The sequence below is a fragment of the Eptesicus fuscus genome, chromosome 7 (genome assembly GCF_027574615.1).
Source record: "Eptesicus fuscus isolate TK198812 chromosome 7, DD_ASM_mEF_20220401, whole genome shotgun sequence".
Taxonomy (NCBI): Eukaryota; Metazoa; Chordata; class Mammalia; order Chiroptera; family Vespertilionidae; genus Eptesicus; species Eptesicus fuscus.
This window is the reverse complement of record NC_072479.1, coordinates 41,508,395-41,532,109: the sequence shown is the minus strand read 5'-3', so window position 1 is coordinate 41,532,109 and position 23,715 is coordinate 41,508,395. Positions and strand designations below refer to the sequence as shown.

At 41.8% G+C, this 23,715-nt stretch overlaps 2 protein-coding genes across 2 annotated transcripts in view; both read right to left on the bottom strand.

Annotated features, from left to right (window-relative positions):
- PTPRB (protein tyrosine phosphatase receptor type B) overlaps window positions 1–2,971 on the bottom strand; it is a 108,634-nt gene extending 105,663 nt beyond the window's left edge. The window contains exons 1-2 of the mRNA XM_054718844.1: window positions 2,917–2,971; window positions 1,232–1,624 (exon numbers count right to left, since the gene is read on the bottom strand). Of these exons, the coding sequence (XP_054574819.1) occupies window positions 1,232–1,624; window positions 2,917–2,971 (448 nt within the window). The remainder of the gene's footprint in view (window positions 1–1,231; window positions 1,625–2,916) is intronic.
- Window positions 2,972–3,668: 697 nt separating this feature from the next.
- Window positions 3,669–23,715, bottom strand: part of PTPRR (protein tyrosine phosphatase receptor type R) — a 226,823-nt gene continuing 206,776 nt past the window's right edge. The window contains exons 14-15 of the mRNA XM_054718843.1: window positions 20,586–20,699; window positions 3,669–4,855 (exon numbers count right to left, since the gene is read on the bottom strand). Coding sequence (XP_054574818.1) covers window positions 4,762–4,855; window positions 20,586–20,699 — 208 coding nt within the window. The 3' untranslated portion in view covers window positions 3,669–4,761. The remainder of the gene's footprint in view (window positions 4,856–20,585; window positions 20,700–23,715) is intronic.

The following is a 23,715-nucleotide window of genomic DNA, read 5'->3' as shown; positions in this document are numbered from 1 at the left end:
TGGAATACTATGCAGCTTTGTATTCTCTGATAAAGTTGGCTTTTCTAACTGACTTCTATATTTTTACTTTATTCTCATAGTCACAAGTTTTATAAGGATAGGGACTACACCACTCAACTTCCACCATAAAAGAGCCCACTGCATTTATTTAGATGCCAAAAAGTACATACAGATGCAGCGGAGAATTCTTCAAGATAGAAGATAATTCATGGAAAGACCACCTCCTTTGACCTTCATACAAAACATGTCCAATGATGGACTTCACTTCAAGAGTAAAGTGGATAGAATCGACCATTTACAGTTTACCACTGAATAAACATACCTGGTAATGTATGTGGCAGGGCGGGGGAGGGGGGGGGCACGCGGGCAGGAATGGACTTCTAGAAAAACCAGAGTTAAAATTTGCACAATTGTGGCACAAAAACACACACAAACGTGTTTGAATGTACATAGGTACAACACTTGCTTTAGCACAATTGTAAGGTAGCGGGCACAAGCACAAGCACAATTTGCTATCTTCCCAGTCTTCTCAAGCACCATTTGGATGTTCTAATAGTTCCTCATAAGCAGAGAACAGAAGTGTCTACATCAGCAACATTTTTAGTTTCCTGACCATTGGCTTTGGTCATTACACATGTCAACGCCTGGATCTGCATCCATACTTTACAGTGCTTAACTAGAGTGCCTAGTGTCTGGCACAAAAAAGAAATGCAAGAAATATTTGTTGAGCCGAAACCGGTGTGGCTCAGTGGATAGAGCGTCCGCCTGTGGACTGAAAGGTCCCAGGTTCGATTCCGGTCAAGGGCATGTACCTTGGTTGCGGGCACATCCCCAGTGGGGGGTGTGCAGGAGGCAGCTGATCGATGTTTCTCTCTTATCGATGTTTCTAGCTCTCTATCTCTCTCTCTCTTCCTCTCTGTAAAAAATCAATAAAATATATTTTAAAAATAAATATAAATAAAAAAGAAATATTTGTTGAATTAATGAAAGGAGCAAGAAGAGAGAGAGAGAGAGAGAGAGAGAGAGAGAGAGAGAGAGAGAGAGAGAGGCGGGCTAATTTTAATGAGGATAAGGAAGTTTTCCATGTAGGTGGGCACCACGTGATCCATTTCCATGAGCTTAGGAATCTTCCATAGAAATGGTGCTGGGGCACACAGACTTCCCTTGAATGTGACGAAACAGGACATTTAGCAGAAGAACCTTCAGACTGATTCTGAAAGGAATGGCTCACCTCTATTGAAACAAAGGCTTTCATCCACTGGTTTTCCCTCCTTGTTGACATCTCTTTTCATCCAGCTATGGAGGTATTTCCTGCCCTTTTTGACCACGGCCTTGGTGCCTTGTTTCTTGAGAAAGAGAGAGGCATTTTCCACCTCAAGGAAAATCTTCTCGTAGCAAGTCCACCGGGGGGCCTGGGAGCAGTGGACAGAGATGGCTGCCCGGGAAGGGCCCCCGGAGGCACTGGAGATGCCCAGGCACAGCGCCGACTTCACGTGAAGGAGCTTGGCGTCCTCCGTCCACCGCCACTGCTGGTTCTGCTCCGTCCCATTGCACGAGCCCAGGGACACGATCTTATTTTCGAAGAGGCACTGCTGTTTGTGGACGTGGACGATCTGAAACCCCTCTGCAAGATGAAAAGCTCGTCTAGCACCATGTAGCAGGTTACAAGGCCCATCAGAAAACAAGGCCGCCCGCCCACACAGCAGCCCGGCGAAAGCAGGAGGCTTACTTACCTTGTGCCATTGCAGTCATTTCAAGTGTATATTCCCAGATTCAACACATGGAACTTAAAACCCCAAGGCTGACAATGTCAAAATGTCACCCTTAGCCCCCTTTCTTTTACTTTCACATGGGTTAGGGAAAAACCCTCCCCCCCCCCCCCAAAGAAATACTGACAGGAAGCTTAGAAAAGAAACAAAACTATCCAAAGACCATGGCTTGAGGTTTTAGTCCAATTAAATATGCTGAAATTGTGAAAAGCTCAGTTCCCTTTTAAAATTTTATTCTTTCCACACCACTTCGACCCCCAACTTTAAAGGGCACCCTTTTTTGCAACCCTTAACTTATTATTGCAATAAATATTTGTATATAAATTACATAGTTTAAATAAAATTTTTTAAATTGGATGCATTTACCCCAGAATAAAAGAGGTTTTCACACCCTTCTAAGCACACCTTTCTAGCTAACAGTAACCAATGAAAGAATTGATTGCCACAAACTAAATTTCGTATAGTCTTAGAATCATTTCTCTATTTTGTAACAGTATCTGCAATTTCCCCCTTTAATATTAAGATTAAACTATCAGCATTTCTTAATATAAGAAAATTAAATACCCAGTTGTTAAACATCAGTATTAAAAAGTGAGATATTTGGGCTCAGAAACCATTTTTAATGTGCTTACACTTCATTTGCCCAGCGCTCCCATGAAAATATTCAGACTTTCCTGCCAAATAGCAACTTCCAAATTAAACACACCACAGCTCTTCATCCCCTTTAACTATATTGCTTACATTTTCTTTCTTTAACACACACACACACACACACACACACACACACACACACACACAAACACCACAAAATCATAACCTAATTGGACAAAAGCATGGAGAATGGCCCAGACTGTTATATAATAAAAATATCTCCTCAGGACTCCTTTCTCTCTGCTGTGAAGGTGCCATTTCAGGAGCTGCCTGAGGCATTTGCAGGATGGGAGGAGGCCTTTTATTTTCGTTTGGAGAGAAATTTCAACAGTGTGGGCAGACCTGGCGCCTTTTATCCCCCTCCTCACCATCTTCGGCTAAACTGCCATGGAGACCTGGCTCCATTTCCGCCTCATTTCAGGCACTTTTCAAAGGACAGAATCTGTCTGCCAGCTGCCAGAGAAACGTGGCAGGGCACTGAGGCAGGCCCACTCACCCGAGTTGCCGAAGATCAAGCAGGTAAGAATCGCCATGTAAAATTCAGCCTCCATTTTCCACTAAACAACTGTTCATGCTTCGCTTTGGGGGAAAAAATTCTCCCAGATAAGAGAAGCAAAGACCAGGGAAGGAAATGTGCCTTCGTGGGGGGGGAAAGTCAGTGACGAGCACTTCCTCCTATTGAATTGTTTGGGGAAGTTTTACACCAGTGTCCTTTTGTCTGTTTCCTTAGAAAGAAGGGATTATGATTACCTCTCTTTTTTTATGTAGAAAAAAATTCCAGCCTCCAGGAGTGGAATAAAACTCCCAAGTTTTCTCCCCCAGCCATCCCTTTGGCACTCCTTAACCTCAAGAGGGAAGAAAGGAATTGTAATCTCAGATAATTAAATGCTCCTCCAACATTACATCTCTTCAGGTGACAGGTTTCTGCTGAATAAACACACACCACGTGATTTCTGAGGGTCTATGACAAGTGCTAGAAAGACATAAACATGGACTGCTCCTATAATGATGTGCTGGGAGTCCATCAAGGCAAACCACATAATGATGGCACTTCAAGGTCATTATCCCTCAAGTGATGACAATGGGTATTACACTTGTGAGAGTCATCTCCCCCGGGGAGAGGCAGAGACTAAAATTAAACCCTTCACATCATTTACGGCAGGCTCCCCCCCAAAAGATAACAGCCGCTCTCCAAAGAGGAAAAAAAGTACCCGCTTAACTCAACAGTTAGTATTAAGAGTAGTTTATTGGCAGTATGAAACGAAGTCAACATAGCTGCATTAGAAATTCATATTTGAGCAGAACATCTAGTGTTTGCTGAGTGTAGTTTTTGTGTTGTTGTTGTTGTTAGCTTTATTTGTCTCTTGAGGATTAAAACCTTTCTGAAATGTAAGGATATCCATGGCAGCAGCCTTTAGAAGAACCTCTGGAAAAGTGACAGGCGATCATGCCCAAAGCAACTGCCTGTTATTGGGCAAGAGACTCCAGGTGGATAGCACACTCAAAAACTCCCAGTAAAAGAGAGACAAGTATCTAAAGTTCTTGATGCGTCAGAGTTGCTACAAATTTGTGTTTCCCTTTTACAGTAAAGTGACTCACAATGTAGAAATACAGTGAATAGAGTGCTGGAGCAGCAACCACCTCAATGCCCAATAATAGAGAATAAATACATAGATACCCAATGACAATCATTGTGCTCTGTAATTGATTGATAGGAGGTACTGATAAATACACATTTAGTAGGTAATATTATCAAGACACATTTCCATATAAAATAGTTACTGCTTTTGATTTTTTTTTTCTTTTCAAAAACAAGGACTTAATTTGTTAAAAATCCTTTATCAACCACTTGCAACGTTAGCGGCAAGATTCTGGTAACTGAGAAAGATAATAGCACTTAAAAAGGAACAGTTTAACAGCTGACAGTCCATTCACAAGACAGATTTTGCAAACATGAAAGCATCTAAACACACAATAGTAATTTCTTCAGCAGCTTTCCCAGTCATCATCCGATGACATGTATCAATGGGTGTTTCATACATACATTCCGTGTGGCAGATAATCAATACAGACAAAACAAAATCCTGCTTAGCTGTGGGCGAAGTCTAGCATTCCTCCATCAGCACAGGACCCTCAGAATAACTTAGGAGCGGCTTACAAATGCATTGACACACACAAGGGCTGGCGATCTTTCCTGTGTTGCCATCTTCCACGGTCCATGCCACAGCTTGACTTCAGGGCTTCTCTTTCCTCTCACTGCAGGAAGCTTCTTCTAGAAGCGTCAAGTGGGCAATTGATGATTCACCCCTGGAGACTGATGGCCTGGTAAATCTGCAGAGAATCACTGGACAGTTTCTGCCGCAAGTCTGCTCTCGTACAGGCACAGAGCATGATGCACAAATTCATACTGCTCACTGGTTTGGACCATTCCGCCTCTGCAAGGAAAAGATAATACAGTAACTTCTTACTGCTAATATCCTGCAACCTCAAGTAACAGAAACCACATCCAAGCTAGGGTGTGACGCCAATCAACAGGAGACTTGGTGAATCTTTTGTTATCCCTCTTACCTGTGTCTAAATGACCCAACTGGTGAACTTAATATGCTAATGTACAAAGGGATTAACACAGTGCCTGGTACACACTAGACACTTGATTAATTTCACCTACCTACCATTACTGGGCAGACAGTGCATCCTTTTGGTTAAGTACTTGGACTTGGAAACCAGCCAGGCTGTCTGAGTTCAAATCTCTCCTCAGCCAATTCTTAGTTGTGGGATCATGGACAAGTTTCTTAAAACCTGTTGTGCCTTGGTTTCCTTCTCTTTAAAGTGGGATAACTATAACACCTATTTCATAGGGTTCTTGTGAAGGTTAAATTATTTCAATGAATGAATTAAATGAACATCTGGAATGTTAGTATTACTTCTCAGGTGTCTTGTCATTCACCTCATGTTAAAATGGTTCATACACTTGGATTAAAATTGATGAAAGTTGGTTTATTAAACAAAACTCAACTATGAAATGTTGCTCCTTCTACAATTACAAAGAACAACTACCTTGAAATGGTCTGAGTGTGTAATATGGAAACAACCTCAGCCTCTGGGTGGAGCATACTGATGTCTAAATACAATAGTGGGTGGGCCTTTAACTGAGTTGGAAAAAGGGGATTGGTTCTTGCTTTTCCCCCTCTGTTATCAACATTATCATCACTAGTTACTCAGCACACCTGTTGTTATTGGATTAGTAGAAGGTAGCAGTCTTTGTGAGAAATGATGTTTCTCATTATACTTTTATATATAAAACAGCTATCTCATATTTTTCTCTCTATAATAATGAAAGGTTCTTATACTTGGCAGAGCTACCAGATAGTAATATCAAATCCTACTTATTTTTCCTGCTTACTGAATAACTGCATCACAGTTAGTAACTATTTTCAGTCCTATAAAGTCTCCCTAACTCTGAAATCATACAACAAGTTTTGAAATTATGTTTTAGCTGTTGTTACTATTCTAAATAATTATTTTTAGACTAGAGGCCCAGTGCATGAAATTCATGCACTCCTGGGGAGGAGGGTGGAGTCCCTCAGCCCAACCTGTGCCCTCTCACAGTCTAGGAGCCCTCAGGGGATGTCTGACTGATGTCTGACTAAGCCGGCAGTCGGACATCCTTAGTGCTGCCACGGAGGCCGAGAGGTTCCCGCCACCGCCGCTGCACTTGCCAGCTGTGAGTCCCGCTCAGGGCTTCTGGCTGAGCAGTGCTCCCCCTGTGGGAATGCATGACCACCAGGGGACAGCTCCTGCATTGAGCATCTGCCCCTGGGTGGTCAGTGCACATCATAGCGACTGGTCGTTCCACCGTTCAGTCTATTTGCATATTAGCCTTTTATTATATAGGATCATGTAAGCACTTCAACTTAAAAACAAGGTATGTTGCCTCACTGTAACATGATTTTTGGTTAATGGTAATAACTAAAACTGGGCTTGTATCTATGTTTACTTGTCAACCTCTATAAATATAAGCATACAAGAAATTCAGATAGTAAGACTCACCCTTCTCAACTAAACAGATCTACATGATGCCAAAGTGATATATTTGGTAAGAGACAAAGAGGTAAATACGCAGTTTCTGGTGACATCCACTTTTGGCAGAAGTGTTTCATCAGTCTTTCCCCCTAGAATGGTACGTTTTGTTGTACTGAAGGCAACTTTCTGGCCAAGTATTCCTTGGTCATAGTTGGTTACAGAAATGGGCAGCTGAGGCTGTGGTAAATCTTCCCCTTAGCCGGATGGTGACCTCTGGGCACATCTAGAACACAGCAGGTATCTGGAAGATGATGGCCTTGACTGGGAAGCTCGAGCGATGCAGCCACAGTACATTTTAGGGCAGCTGCAAGGACTGAGAGGTGCCTGCCTCTCTCCCTCCGGCACTCACACAGCTCAGGGCACCATTAGTCCTCCCCCTTGAACTGCAGGTGTATGGAGCCTTGAATGTGTTAATGGATCTCATGGGCTCTGGTCTTGTGAATTTCTTTTCTCTATTCACCCCAATTGAGGCAAGCTTTCCTCCTTCCTGTCTGTTCTGATGATCACTGGTATTTACATGTCCAACTGGTGAATGAAAGAGACACAGTCTAGGTTTTCATAACTATTCCAAATGGGTCAGCAGTGTATTTTCTATGGCATTCTGTTGACTAAGTCAAGGTTGTCTCAGGCAGTGAAGGTGGGGAAGGTGAGGAAGTGAACTTATTAGTAATAGGCTAGCAAAATCCTTGGGTGTCTAAAGGCTTAAGGAAGGTACATGGAAAGTTATGTTACTTCCCACTTAACTTGAAAAATGAAAATGGAAGCATTAACAGCGAAGAGATCCTCAGAGATCACTCATGTCAATCGCCCACACAAGCTAGCCTGGCAGAGGGAGCAGTTTCCGTGGCAGATGGTCAGCCAGTTTCTGCTGGAATCCTTGTGGGAATCAAAGTTGGCAGGAAAACTTGAAGACATCAAAATGAATCCTCCCCTCTCTAACTGTCACCCCACTGGATGAACCAAAATAACCCAAAAAAGGCTTAAGGCTCCTCCTGTAGTCACACAATAGCTCCCTAAATGCTAGAAAACAACCATCAAAGTCTCATACTCCTTTCTTCTCTAGACTAAACATCCTGTGGTCATTCAATATTTCCATCCAGCCTGGTTTCCCTGTCACTCACCGGTCTCGTCTCCCTCTCCTATAGGCTATTTTATCAACTATGACCTTCTTAGAGTGTTGTGTCTACTCCCGATGAGATCAAGTCAGTGGGAAAATTTTCTCCCTTGAGTTGCACATTATTGGCCAATTAACTTGCATTTGCAGATGCACCTGGTGGTCAGATCCCACAGTGTCCACCTGGTGGCTGGTACTCAGCAAGCATTTTAGAATGCTGAGTGGAGCTTTAGGTTAATGAAAGAGTATGCAGGTTGTTTTTTTTTTTTAATATGAAAATTACAGCTCTCTTCTACCCTGAACCTACATTATTGAATTTTAAAAACTAAATGCAGGACTTTCTATTTATTCCTATTAAGTGCAACATGTTGGTGTTATTTACAGTGTTCTTATTTACAGACATCATTACTATTCATCAGTTTATTAGGCTTCCATTGACCATCCCCAGCTTTGTGTCTTCCAGATATTGAACAAGCATGTTCATTTATCATTTATAAAGAAGTAGGTCACCCAGGTTACACAGGCCATGCCATTTTCATGTCACACGACAACAGATAAACTTCAGGCTGAAAGAGGGCAAAGGGCTTCCCACCATGCATTCACTGGAGACTGATTCAAATTCAGGAACTCATCACTATCATCTTTGAAAATTTGTAATAACTGTCTAATTGAATATATTGGTATACAGAACACTCTGTGGACCTTTGTAAGAACTTAAAATCTGAGATTATATGGGGGATGCTACTCATTATGAGGTAAATACAATCTTTTTATAAGGTGAAAATAGTAAAAATATACCCAAGAACCTAATATAGTGCCTATATACAAAATATATTTATGGAATAAATGAATAGTGTTAGATTAATTATGAAACTCTCAGGAAAGCCCTGAAATAATTCATCTTCCAGGAAGGTTCTGACTTGGGCCATAGGTGTCTTTCAGATTAGACAAGGTTCCATGGACTTGCTGAAGTCTGGATCTTTATTACTGGTGTAAAATTCCTAACACAAGCTGGTCCTCAAAGGTAAGAAGCAAGAATGCTCTTTTGTGTGTGTGTGTGTTTAATTAACTTTAAAAGGCATCTTCTAACTCCCTTTGAAAGATCAGGCATTAAAATAATCCTTGCCCGAACCGATTTGGCTCAGTGAATAGAGTGTTGGCCTGCAGACGGAAGGGTCCCAGGTTAGATTCTGGTGAAAGGCATGTACTTTGATTTTGGGCACATCCCCAGTAGAGAGTGTGCAGGAGGCAGCTGATCGATGTTTCTTTCTCATCGATGTTTCTAACTCTCTATCCCTCTCCCCTCCTCTCTGTAAAAAATCAATAAAATATATTTTTAAAAATATCCTTGACCTCCAATAGATCATGGTTTAAACTCAACCAAGGTTAACCAAGGTTAACATATATCCATGTTGATCAAGATGATGCTTCAGTGAAGAAGGCTTATGGGGCCCAAAATAGCTGGACCATCATCGTTTGGGCAGTGCCTGATGTCACCACCATTACTCAGTACATTGTGGGTAAGGACCATCCCTCTTTGGAGATTCCTCTTGAAACACAAATCTGTTTCCCCAGGAGGTAAAAAGCATTTAGCTACCATACCTACTGCCCAGCAGGAGTTAGTTTATCAAAAAAGAGTAAGGTCATGTAAAAACAGGGGGAAAGAACCCAATTCACTACGAGCATGGTCGTGAGTTTGGAAAGGTTTGGGTTTGGGATGCTAAGGTGTCAGGTTCATTACCAGTAGGGTACATTAAGAGGAAAAAGACACCACCACACACTGTGGTCAAGACAAATCCTGTCTCCACCACTTATGAGCTGCTTTACCTTATGTAATCTTTGCAGTTTTCTCATCTTCAAAATGACGAGGTAATAAAACAATAGTGCCTACCTCACGGCACTGCTGTGAGACATAAATGGGAGAATCCACTTAACATGTTTAGCACACACAGCTGAGCACATAAAGACAGCATATTGCTAGCTGTTTCACTGTTACTCTTTGGTGCTATCGGGTCAAACAGAACTGGCTGCAAGGCCCTGGGATGAGGCCTCTGATGGCCTTGGAGAGCTAAGAAAGGCTAAGAACACACCTGGCAGAGGACACAATGCCGTCTAAGTCAGGCAAGCCTAGGTGGGAAGAGCCAAACATGTGTCTAAATATTAACATGATGTCTGCTGTGGTGGAGGCAGTGGGTAATGTTGTGGAAAGAAGTGGGTTTAGGGTCCGACAGATTCAAGTGTGAATCCTTGCCTTTGAACCTACTAGCTTTACGGTTTGGGGTACATCATTTACTCCTTCCCAGCTGGGGTTTCTTCACTTATAAGGTGACATTAATGATAAAGCTCATCAGATTGTGAGGATTCAATAAGTCAGAGCATATCGATGTCTAGCTGCAGAGTATCCCAGAAATCCCAGGAACCCAGGGTTCTGCAGCGGAGCCTGAGGGGCCGAGGCTGGTGGAGGAGGAGGTTGGGTCTTTAGGACTAGCTCCCAATGCCAGCTGTGACCAGGGCAGTTCTGCTTTTTATTGGCTTTCCTTAGTGGTGTCCTGTGGAAGATTGTGTCTTCCCATTGTTTTGTTCCCCATTGTTCACAAAAACAGTTTGAAAACCACTGACCTGGCAAACAGTAATCATTTACCTAGTAAGGTTTCAGGTTTGGCAAGGTTTAAAGGAGGTACTCCATAAAATGCTAAGTGCCGAGGTTGTCGTTTAGTGAGTACTAAATCAATGTGCATATTCTTTTTCTTATCCTTTTGGTAAACGCTTAGCTCACCCTAAGCCCAGGGAGATCACACTTCTGGTTTGTCTGGCACCGTTCTGGCTCACTCCTGCTGTCCTGTGTAATTATTAATAGGGACACCTTTCCTCCTCAGAAGTGGCTTGGTGTGGATGAGGAATTATTTGTTCGCCCTAATTATGCCCCATTCCACATGAAAGAAAGTCATTCTATTTATTGCAAAAGTGGTGCGGCGAAGTGGCCTGATGGCTCCGTGGCCACAGAATAAGAACACTGTTTGGCCAGGCCAGGGAGGACCCAGATCCACTGCCCCTCCAGAAATGGCAGCTATCTCACACCACATTCTCCTCGACAACCCTGAAAATCAGCATCGTCTCAGTCTGCATGAGGGGAAGCACGTAGCTGTGTCAGCTGAGGGTAAACTCAGGTTAGAAGGGGAAAAATACGTAGCTTTTTCCCTTTACTCCTAGGAGAGTGCTTTGGGGAAAACACACACACACACACACACACACACACACACACACACACACACACAAGAAAAACCAACACCCCTCCAGATGCTCAGGAGAGAGATTTGGTTTTTAACATGTTAAAATTGTGACCTTTTGTGACTATTAACTCACACATACAGAGAGCAGCAGCCTTTCCTGCCGTACCACCCAGCACGCATCCGGTCTAATCAGTAGACAGAAGAAATTCTGCAGCGGTGACTCACTCCTGGGCTAACAATGGGACTTAACGCTCCTTGGCTTTTTATTATTTTCAAATCTGGAATTCCTTTGGTAAAGTTTGGTACAGTAAATTTAGAACAAAAAGTGTGGATGTTAATGTGCCTCTTGGGTAAAATCTCTGATAGCTTGGGCAGGAGTCAAGCAAGGCTAATGTCTGCTGCTGTAACTCGGGGTACCTCGGACCAAGGTTTCCCCAAGTCTTCATACAGATGGCATGGCAAGGAGGGAGAACTTACACATAAATGTTTTGACTGATTCTGACATAGAATTTTGAACATAAACACTTTCTCTGGAATGGCTGTGGTCCAAAGTATTTGTAGGGCATAAAAGCCAACACACATCATGTGACAATTCAATGGAAATTCAATGCGTTAGTGTATCTTGAGTTCCTTTTTCACCCCCTGAAAATTAGCCAATTTTCTTCTGAACACCCAGGTTAACAGTCAATTAACTCCTAGCTGAGAAGAAGGAAAAGGTTGTCTTGGCAACCACTGGAGAGAGTCGGTTGGCATAATCTGTTTTACCAGAGGACTTCTTGTTATGGTCTCAGGAACTGTGATGTCAAGTAAATCCATACCTATCTCTAGGGCTTTAATTGTCCTTAAAAATACGAAAACCAAAATGTTTAATTCCTGTTCTTCAAATGAGATCTTCAAAATTCATGAATTAAGGTATCTCTGTGATTAGCTGGGAATGCAGAGGGCTATGGATAAATGTAAATCTAGGGTTGATAAAAAGTATACCAACAGGGGGAAATTTGTGCTTTAAAATTATTTTAAACAAGTTTTGGAAACAATATTTTTGGGACACATCAGTGTAGGAAGCTGATGGCACACATATTCCTCCTCTTAGATAATTGTAGTTAAAAAAAGACAAAACCATCCAACTATAGTGATTAATCAAAACATGTAAACAATGATATGACGCACACTGGAAGCATTTTTCTATCCTGTCTGGGAAGCTACAAGTAAGGTCTCTGGATGTCATTCCAACTTCGGGCCTCCAAGGTAAGGATGTACAAAGACAACTGCAGATCTCACCACTGACTCTTAAATGGGAGGGTAAGACAGACTGTTTCCTGTTTCGCTGGGGGTGGGGGACAGAAAAGAAAAAGGCCTTGGGATCGCGTATTATTTTCTGTGTCTCATTTCCAAAATTCTGTTTTCAAGTTCTTCCAGTGTCTAGAGGTGCCAAATAAGATTAAAAGAAATAGGATGACAAAAAAAGTTGCAGACGCCAACCTGCATGGAATATAGTCTTTCCTTTCCTGCCTCCTGATGGTCATGCTATTGCTCTTTAGTCATTCTCCTATAACATTGATGTGCATGTGAGCTTTTTCTGAGTTTCTTTGGCCATCTTATTACTATCGATCATTACTATTACTTTTTAAAGGGACAGGAGCATCTCTCCTGCTCAGTGTGTAAATGACCTTCTGTCACTTCTGTGAAATGCTGGCATACACAAGCTTAAATGAATCTCTTGTCACAGGAGCTAGACACCGTGGAAGCAACTGGAATTCTTAATTAGGTGCTATAGTCACAACTAATTTAGTACTATTTAAGATGAGAAGATTTAAGCAGGATATAGAAAGGCTTTCTAAGTGATAAACCATGATTACAATGTATCCAATTTAGTACTAATGTACTGGGTCCTTTCCATTTACCATCATTTTTGAAAATTGTTTACTTATATATGTATGGCAACAGAAAAACATGATTGAGCAAACTATCCCTTTTTACAGAAAAAAGAAAGTCATCATACTTATTTCCAGATTTTAATAATAAGTAAACTAAAACCATCTGAGATAAACAATTTTTCTGGTTTATATAGCAACTATAGGCCCGGTGCACGACATTTGTGCACTGGGGTGGGGGGTGTCCCTCAGCCCAGCCTGCGCCCTCTCGCAGTCTGGGACCCTTCGAGGGATGTCTGCCTGCCAGCTTAAGCCTGCTAGCGCTCTGCCGCCGCTGTGCTCGCCAGCTGTAAGCCTGGCTTCTGGCTGAGCGGCGCTCCCCCTGTGGGAGCACACTGACCATCAGGGAGCAGCTCCTGAATTGAGCGTCTGCCCGCTGGTGGTCAGTGCCCATCACAGTGACCGGTCATTCCGCCATTCGGTCGATTTGCATATTAGGGTTTTATTATGTAGGATTAGTTCAGGGTCACTGTCAAAAGCAGGATTAGAATGTGAACTTGCTCTTTCTCTTAAACTTGTGCTTAACCCACTTAGGTTTCCCACCCCAGAAAACAATAGGCTTTTGGGAACAAAAAAAAAAAAAACAAAACAAAAACAAAAATTTAGCCAATTTCATTTGAGCAAAATTGGAAGTTCAATTCAAATTGTTAAAAAAAGTCAAAATTTGTTATATGATTTTAGATATATTATTCATTATTTTTAGGTCTTGGATTCCTCCTGAAAAATGAAGATTTGTACAATGTTCTTAAGGCCAGATTTTTTTTTAAACCATCTCTTTCCTAGTAGATGTTTGGCAAATGTTATGATTGTCTGTTATTGCAATTCCATTGTTCTCTCCAAAAACAAAAGTTCATAGACTCAAAGAATGCAATAGCTGAGAGAAATTTTAGGGAGCTAGCCAATCACTTCCCCATCACTGAATCCCAGGATAGAAAAGGCATCTGATTGGAGGGGTCTTTGAATCCACTTGTGCTCTCAGCATCATCAGTTGGCCAAATAAACATGCATACATATGCATCACTAATCACTGTGAGTCTTAGAATGAAGACTAATTTATAAGCATTATGGATTTCAAAAATTCAACCATCAGGTTGAAGTCCAGGAAATACTTTTATAAAAGGGCTCCTCATACCAGAAGACTAAGGAACCACTGATATGTCCCACCTCTCTTTTTACAAATAGGACCTCGGGGCCTAGAATGGACAAGTGGTCACACAGGAAATTGGGGCCAGAGCCAGGATCAGCACGGGGCTCCTTGACATCTGGTCTACCTCATGCTGTAGTGGCTGCCTGCTTACCTGTCCCACTAGCAGCGCTCAGTCCCAAATGACTGTTGCCCACGTCACTGTTTAATGAACAGACGTTATGAAAATTAATGGAATAATCTAAATAAAACCCTTGTGGGTGCCTTGCACTGAGTTTGACCTTCTACTTGGGAAAAAAGAGATCCTATTTTAGTCCAAAATATGCTCAAAAGTATTATTAAAAGGAGAATCACAGACTCATGAATTTGCAGTGCGAACTGTAGCATCTATTAATAGAAGTTGCTTTAAAGCCAATAAAAATAATGTCGTGCCAGAGAATGAGGAATCTACCAAATGGCTTTGTCATTGTTGTTACACTGGAAATATCCGTTTAGCATAACAGACTCATCTCTAAACCAGACCATTTGAATTCTAAAATGCGGATTGATGATCTGGATACAAATGGCCTGTTTTTGTCAGGTTGGATCACAACAATCAGGCACTGTCATTTTTTTTATGGCGGTGTGTGTGTGTGTGTGTGTGTGGCGGAGGGGCGGGGGGGGGGGGGGGGGGGGGCAGGCGTCAGGATTTTGATTCTTCCGAATGCTCAAACTCTTGACTTGGTCATGAAACAAGCCCCATGTCAAGTATCCACGTCACTGCCTTGTCCTTTTCTCTGTTAGCCATGACCCGGGCTTCTCAGCGGAGGCAGCTATTCGTGGTGGGGGCAGATTGTAAAAAACACGGGGCAGTATGCAGCCTGGACCTCTTGGATCAGAGGTCATTGTCAGAGAGGGTCTGAGAGGATGGGAAAAGGCCTGTATGCTGCAGAGTAAGAAGTATCAGCTCTCTGTCATGTGTCTGAATAGGCTCTGTCATTTGTCTCCCTTGTTACATTCTGCTGGATGCTTCCAATCAGCCAGTCCCACCCATTTCCTTTCCCCTTTTGGATGGTCCCACCCAGGCTCACATCCCTGTGCCATCTCCAGTCTTCTCTGCACCACCGGGCTTCCGAAAGGACAGTTTGTAGTTGTTATTTTACAACTTCTTTCTCTCCATTCAGGTAGTCTTTGAGGAAAGGGGGCAAATGTGGAAGAATGCTTAAAGGAAGTTCCATGCATTTCCAGGTTGGGGGACTTTTCAGATCCTTTAATGCATCAATACTTTTTGTAAATCTCCAAGAGGAGAGGGTTCTAAGAAATAGAGTATACAGCTTTTTCTCTAACTTAATTGAGAATTCCTTCCCCTCCCTCCCCTGAAGACAGTCTAAGAGCTTTTGGCACTTAGCAGGCTCTCGTAGTTTAATTGATAATTAAACTGTGGCTCCGAGAAACACAGTCTGGGAAAGTCTGTTAAGGAATCTATCTTCCTACACCCGGGTGCCCCGTGCACATTCAGTAGGAGGTGTTCAGTAAATGAATGAATGAATGAACAAACGCATGACGCAGGAGCAGCACTCAGAGCAAAGCCCGGGGTGTCTGTTCTGCAGGACACCAGACACAGGATTCAGGCCCATCCACAAACACCGTCCTAAAAACTCCCCGAGGTGGGCCCGGCTTCCTGGGCTTGAGACCTCTGCCATCACATAGGCTCCAGCCCCTGTGCAGCGAAGGACCCTGCGGGCAGGTTAATGCTCTGCTGTCACCGTCCAGAAATATTTAGTACTTTTATGGTACTGGGTCTCCCAAATGAGGTAGCTGCTCTTTGCAAGGTGTCCCTTGCTAGAGCTCTTCTGCTCCCTTCCTGGGCCCCTCTGGCTCCCAGTGACCAGGCGTTGTCTGCAGTCCCCTTGACTGCAGGGCCTCGGGTGCACCCAGCTTCTGGAACCTTCTCTTCAATTCTCCTTCATCGAAACCCATGTTCTGAATGTACTGACGATGCAGGCAGCTATACTCTCTCTAGCTGCCGTGCTGGAAAGAATAGATTATTTTGTTTACATGAAAGTGTTAATAGCTGAGAAGGTATAAAGTGTCACCCTCAACTCCCATCTCCAGGTTAAATGGGCTTTAAAGAGCAATGATTCTCTTAGCCAAGGATTGGCTCTCTAATTAGCAGTAATATAGATGTTGACCTCACACAGATATTTTTGGCATCCTCCCTATGTAGATATTTTGAGATGAGGCAACTTTCCTATATCCCTCAAATTATACTCTTAAGACGAAAGATTTATATGTTCAGAAGAGAAACCGGAGTATTAAGCACAAATTGGCAGTTACAAAATAGTCACAGGGATGTAAATTACAACCTAAGGAATATAGTCAATAATATTGTAATAACTATGCATGATGTCAGGTGGGTACTAGACTTACTGGGGGATCACTTCGTAACTTATATAAACGTCTAACCACTATGCTGTACACCTGAAATCAACATGCTATTGAGCATCAACTGTAATCAAAATAAATAAATAAATAAATAAATATTGGAACCAAGGAAAGAAGGAAGACATATAAATGTCCATATGAAAAGATGCTCAATAAAAAAAATTATACTCTTACAGCAACTGCTGATATCTTCACTCTATTTGTGAAACAGCTCTCATTCATATTAACCATTGTTTTAAAAATTACGGTGTCATTGCATTTCCTAAAACTGGCAAAGCATTACCAAAGAGATATGTGTGCTTTTTTACAAGCAGTTTTAGAATAAACATATTCCAAAAGCCTGAATACTTTCTCTATAACAGTCACACCTTTGTGTCAGAAATCAGAAGCCCTGAATTCCAAAGAAGACCATGTTGCCATTTTCTAAGCACTAATGACCTTGGGCAACTCACTTGATACCTTGAATTCTTTCTTTCCTCATTTTTTTTAAAGAAGCCAAAGAATCTCTTTTCCTACTGGCTAGGGGGCGGGGGTTCACTTTGGGAGTTAAAGGAGATGTGCTTTGAAGACCATGAAAAAAGGCCAAGATTAAATACACTTCTGAGTAGGAAGAGTGCTTTCTGGAATGTCTGAAGGCAGATCCAGAGCTGAGGGCAAGGATGGATGACTGCGGAGACCGGGGGTGGGGGATGAGGTTTGAAGAACTGATGAAGGACGAAAAGCTGCAAGAGCAGAGTGGGGACCGTCTCTGCCTTTGCTGTCATGCGTTAAAGACATGGTCAGTGGCAGCAGCTGGCCAGACACGGATATGTTTAAAATGAGGTATGACAGGGAAAAGCTGAACGCAAGAAGCAAGAAGGGTGGGGGAGCAAGAGGTTGGATGGGGTGAAGGAAAAGTGGAAGGTTTTCTGTATCCCTTTTCACAGTGGCTACAAGAGTGTACCACAGACGGAAGGGACAACAAAGGAAAACTGATGCTGATCCTCTGAACGAAGGAAGGAAGGAAAAAGAAAAAGCTTTCAAGGAAAGTTTAAAGGAGAGGATCTGTTTGATAAACAACAGCTGCTCAGAAAGAATTTTATGTAGAAGGGATGTTGATGAATAAATCAGAATGATTTCGAGACACATACTGGCAGTAGTTCAAATCCAAGGGGGTGGGAGTCCATGGCTTCAGATCAGCAGAGAAGTTGGCTATGTTTTGAAGATCCTATCAGAAGAGAAAGGACAAGCTTGTGGGAAAACCTTGGTAGTGATGGAAGGCCAAGGCTAAGTTTTCTGACCATTTGCTTTAGGAAGGAAGGAGCAGATAGAGGAGGCATTGTGATATGATTTTAAAAAAATGTATTTATGATTCCATTCAAAGTTAGAGGACAATTTGGTAGGCTTGACAAATTGTGGTGACTGGGAAGTGGAAACCAAGGTGGAGGTCAGGCTACAAAAGCAGGTGGGGGAGGTGGTTGATGGGAGGGCAAATAGGCAAGATTAAGAGTAACAGGGGCAAAAAAAATTGTGTAAACCATGCCCAGTGCTTTTTAGGATGTTGTTCCAAATAGAGTCAGAGCAGGTGTCGGAGGCCAACTTGGTTCGGAGTCTGTTTAGATCTGGTGTTCGTGGAATTCTAGCATTAGCCAGCAGGAAAGCAGGGCACCGGGATATCAACTAGAGTGCCTGGGGGATTTTGGTTCCCAAGCAGGAGTCTTGTTTACAGAAGCACAAAACAGGAGACATCAAGGTCATTGTGGGAGCAGCTCCAGCTGATGGGGTGCTGTCCCTTACTTTCTGATGAGGGTCCCTCTTCTGGGTGAATGTAGGTACCAGAGTCTGACGTGAAGCCACCAGATTCTATTGGAGCTAGTGTGGACAGTACTGATGGAAGGCAAAGGGAGCGGGGAAGACTAAGAGAACAATTTTAAGAGGAGAGGGAGAGATAACTGGAATTGATCTTCTCAGGCACAAAAAGAAAACATTAGCCCTGGTGGCATAGCTCAGTTGCAGGTTCCAGCCTGGCCAGAGCACATACAAGAATCAATTTATGCAATGAATGCATAAATAAGTGGAACAACAATTGATATTTCTCTCTCTCCATTCCTTTCTCTCTTTAAAATCAATCAATAAAAATGAAAAAATGAAAACATTTTTGGAAGCAGTTACATGTGGGGTATGGAAAGGTGGACGTGGGGACAGTAGAGGGAAGGAAACATAGGCTAAGTGTTCTACAAAGTGCCTCACAGGTGTAATCCATCTTAATGTCACCGCAACCCTGTGGGATATAGATTATTAGTTCCAGCTTACAGATACAAGTACAGGTTTCTTGCTATAGATACTGATAATAGCTGTGGCTAAACTTGGCTGCACACTTACTATGTAAAAGACACTTTGAAAATTCTCTCTTAATCCTTCAACAAAAATAGAAAGTAGAAGTTATTATTACTTCTATTTTGCAAGTGAGAAAACCAAGGCATGGACAAGTCCTATAACGTGCCCACGGCCACACAATCAGAAAATGGTGGGAACCATGATGCAAAACAGGTAATCTATCTTCAGAGCCTAGAATCGTAGCCACCACAGTGAGCAGCCTCTAATAAACCAAAGTTAAGAGAAAAATAGAGGGAAGATGCACTTACAAGATTTAGAAATTATTATTTAAAAGGGGTCAAGGACAGATAGAAATAGAGAGGGAAAACCTCATCCACGAAGGGGATTTGACTGTTTCATTTTTAGAGACAGGAGAAACTTGATTGATAATTTTAATAATGAAAATAATAATAACACAGTTTACATGTACTTAAGGCTTACAATGTGCCAGACTGTTCTAAGTGCTTTATAAATATTATCTCATTGAACTTTAGGAAAAGTCTTTGCCTCTTATTGAAATCCCAGGACCTAGCACATAGTAGGTGCTTGATAAATATTTATCAAACGAATCTTAAAAGGTGACTCTAATTTCACTTTTAGGAAACTAGGTCACAGAGCAAAATCTCCCTCTCTCTCCTTTTTATTACTGTTCAGCTTTTATTTTTGTCTGAAATTATCCTGTTTATTTCTTAGCTTGTTTATGATATCCTCCCTCTCTGTTAGCGTGTGAACTCTAGGGCAGTAGAGCCTCACTCACCCCGTCCAGTGCTGCAGGCAGCACCTGGAACAATGCCTCGGGCAGGAGGCGAGGAATCAGTATTCGCCGTTTGAATGGAAGAAGAGAGCCCAGTAAGTACTTCAGCCTCTCAGAACAGCGCTCCTCCCCTCCAGCACATTGAAGTAGGCAGAGGAGACTTCGGCTGCTCACGTGCTGGTACCACACCCCCTGTCTGTGTCTGTTCTCAAGGAGCACCTGCGCTCTTTCTCCATCACTGGCTCACCATTCCCTTACCCAGGTAGGCTTTATTGGGGTGAAAGGAAGAAAAGTTCTTTTTTGTTCTGTTTTCAACACAGACGCGGGGATCATCACAAAAGTGATCTATGTATAAAAATGACTGTTTCACCTTATACCCACCAAGAAGTCACCCCAAGTTTATCAGATGGTAAATTTTATGCGTATTTTTCACAATTAAAAAAGGGGGGCTCTTGGTAGTATGACATATACCTCATTTTAAAGGATCAAGATGAGGACTTTGGAGCCTAAAGTGCATAATTCAGCTAAGTCAAATGAAAATACAGAGTATATAAGGAATGGGGCTGTAAGACTAAGAAGGAACAGTTACCACCATAAACAACCTGCATCAGAGACAAAGAGGGATTAGGCATAAGCTTTTGGTCTTGTTGTTGTTTTGTTCTCTCTCTCTCTCTCTCTCTCTCTCTCTCTCTCTCTCTCTCTCCAAGGACATGCTTAGAGCTGAGAGAGAGAGAGAGAGAGAGAGAGAGAGAGAGAGAGAGAGAGAAACATCAATGTGAGAGAGAAACATTAATTGGTTGCCTTCCATATGTGCTTGGATTGAACCCAAAACCCAGGCATGTTCAGTGACCAGGAATCAAACCAGCAACCTTTCAGTGCACAGGATGATACTCAACCAACCGAGCCACCCGGCCAGGCTGGTTTTGGACTCCTGATGGTCAGTATTGCAAATAGCACTTTCTTTGATGGCTTTTGAATATAATGTATATTCTTAAGCACTTTACACAAATCACTACAGGGATTTAGGACTTTGGAGCCTGTGATGTTTGCAAAGTCAGGCTGGTCAGAGCAGGTTGTGACAGATAACGATGCTCTGATCTCTATGACCCAATCCCGCAGACACTCACCTGTCTACACGAAGCTGGCAGACAATGCTTAGCGGATCCACAACTCCTTCTTCTTTCAACTGTCGACAGCCAATGGATGTAGCAATAAAACACCCCGTTCTACCTATCCCTGCACTAAAAAGAAAGGACAAAGAATAAAAAGGTGGAAGAAAAACAGCAAAGATAAAATACATTTTTATAAAGGTACCTTTAAATTTGAAACAACAGCTGGGATGAATAACAATAGCAACAACAGCTCTCATATACTGAGTATCACAACCTGGGCTCTGAGCTAAGTGCTTACACACATTCTCTCCTTTAGTTATATGCAGTAAGATGAGTTGGGTGGAGGGAGGTGTTGGGTGAGGAGAAGAGTGAAAAGTGCATTGTAACTGGTCTACAAAGAATAATAATAATTAGGGTCCGAATTTAGGTAAGGTATGGGCACTAAAAAGGAGGGGAGAGACTTAGACACATCACAAATGTGAGTCTGAAAGACTGGAGTTGAACAGTCAGAAAAGCAAAAAGTCAAAGATGACCAGGATTAGAAGAATGGTAGTCCCCATGAGACAAAGGTGGAATTCTGGAATGAGGCCTGATTTGAATTTGCTCTTGGATATACTGATGGTGAAGATTCTCATGAATAACTGAAAATTCAATGCAGTTTAGGAGAGAGGAGGTGCTAGAGGCACATATTTCTAAGTCATTTATAGTTGGATAGAAACACTGCCGTCCGGAGAGTTTACATGTTTTTCGGTCTTAGACAGTATTTCATCAGCCTAACAAGCCCTTTCTCTTTCTCTTTCTCTCCCTCTCCCTCTCTCTCAGCAATTTCAACCACTAGTGGTCATTATGTAAATTTCTTTTAAATTTACACTTAAATTCCCTGAGTTTCTCCTAAACTCTAGATTGGCATTCCATCTCCTAGTTCGGACTCTGGACGTTACTATTTTGCACTTGCTTCATCTCAGTGCATCTAAACAGAGTCAGTTATATTTTCCCTCATTGGCATTGCCACTCAGCCCCAAGTTTTCCAGCTGCGAAATCTTGGAGACATTTTCAACATCTCCCCCCTCACCTCCCACATTCAATCTGTTACCAATTCCTATATTTTCCACCTTTACTGAAGCTTTGTGATCCATTCTTTTCTTTCTATAGACTGTGCTCACGTTTTTGACATCTTATTTCATGATTAGCAATGATCTCATTATGGTTTCCAAGTCTCCAGTCTTTTCCTGGACTAATTCACAATACACACAGCTGCTAGGGACTTGATCATATTACTCTACTCAAAACTGTAGATGGCTCCCAATAGTTATAGCACAACATCTAAGCTCCCTACTATGGTACTCATGACCTTGAATAATACGAATGTGACTAATTTTCAAGCTTAATGTCTTTTTATTGTAGTCCTTGTACCCTTTGTGCCATTTTTTCATTTACACGAATAATTGCAAAAAAATATAAAAAAAGCCTTTCGTTTTCCAATTTTCCTTCTGTGTTGATGTTGATGATATTTCTTCAGTGAAAAAAAAATGCCATCTCTACCACCTTTTAAAACCACAAACATTGGTTATTTTTAAAGATCCTGTTCAACATTATTCCAATGTTTAGAGGTTTTCTTTAAACTTCCTAGTTTGAATTAATAGCCCCTGTCTTGGCACTCAAATAGCATTTATGTCCTCCTATTTAGAACTTGTTTCTGTGAATGTGAGTGCAAAAGAAATTCCAAAATAGAATGGGCCCCTTTTAGTTGAAGTGTCTATCTAGAGTTTGTTTCATTAAAGATAGAGGATTTGAACTGTACCATATGAATGGCAGGCATTTTGGTTATCATGAATGAGAGAAAATATTCCCGGCATGGGAAGGGTTTAAGGAAAGAATTGCTGCAGAACACCTATATGATTTGCAACAATGAGTAGGTTAAGTTTGGCTTGAAGTGAGAATTGTTTGAGAGAGATAGTGGGAAAGAAGACTGGGAAGGCACACTGAGACCTATTAAGGGTCTCACATGGAAAGTTAAGAGGTTTGGACTTTATCTTCTAAAACTTCTTTATATTTTAGAATTTGATGAAAACTAGGAAATTTCACTTTCCAGAAAAACTCATATAACACTAGGTACTCAAATTTGTGTAAGTAATTTCAAGGAGTTCCCTGACTCCTGTAGCTCATGCATAGACCCAAGGTTATGAACTTTTGTTCTAGGCAATGGGAAGCCAATGAGAAGTTCTGAGCAGGGAATCCATGTGATGTAAGAGGGTTTTAGGAGCATGATCAAAGAGAAGTGCATTGGGGAGGCTATAGTAGGTATGGGTCTGGGGAAATGGGGTGTGTGTGCAATTAGCCGACTACTTCTAAAATATATGAATGAGATCAAAAGAGCCTGAACTTGGGTGTTTGGACAGGAAGTGAAGATTATGGGAGCTTTAAAGGGAAAGCCAATCTAATGACTGATTAGATACTGAGGCTGGAATTAAGAGAAAGGCCAAAGATAACTGTCAGTATTAGAGGTTGAATGCCTGGAAGAAAGATGGTCTCGTTCTTAGAAATACTAATCAGAAGGGGAGCTGATTTTGTAGGAGCAGTAACTAGTTCATTTTGTATATCTTCAGTGTTTTATGATTTTGGGTGGGGGACAGTTCCAGCCTAAAGGATGGCTAATGAGGTTATTTTTCCTCAGCCCCAAGCTAAGTTTAGGATAAAGCTTAATGCTAAAAATTGGATAATGATGCTTTTGAATAAGTAGACATATAGTAAATTTTACTCTTAATTAAACCACAAAAGTTCAAAAAAGGAGGCTAAAATTATCATCTAAAACAGAGATGGGGAACATCCGGCCATGGGATGTGTAAGGCCCTCGAAATCATGTGGTCCGGCCCTGCCAAGGCATTACGGGTGAGTTAATGAAATGTTTGACCAAATAGAGCAGGCTAATTTTTAAGTTGATAATTTTGTGTGGCCCATGAGTGATGTTACCAATATCCAAATGGCCCTTGGCAGAAAAAAAGGTTGCCCACCTCTGATCTAAAATAATGTATTTTGTTTATTAAAGATATCATCAAAAGTTATCTTACAAGACTCATGATATTAAATGAAGCAACAAAAATTACAGTATTTTGAGAAAGTACGAAGAATAAGTGGCTAGTTATTG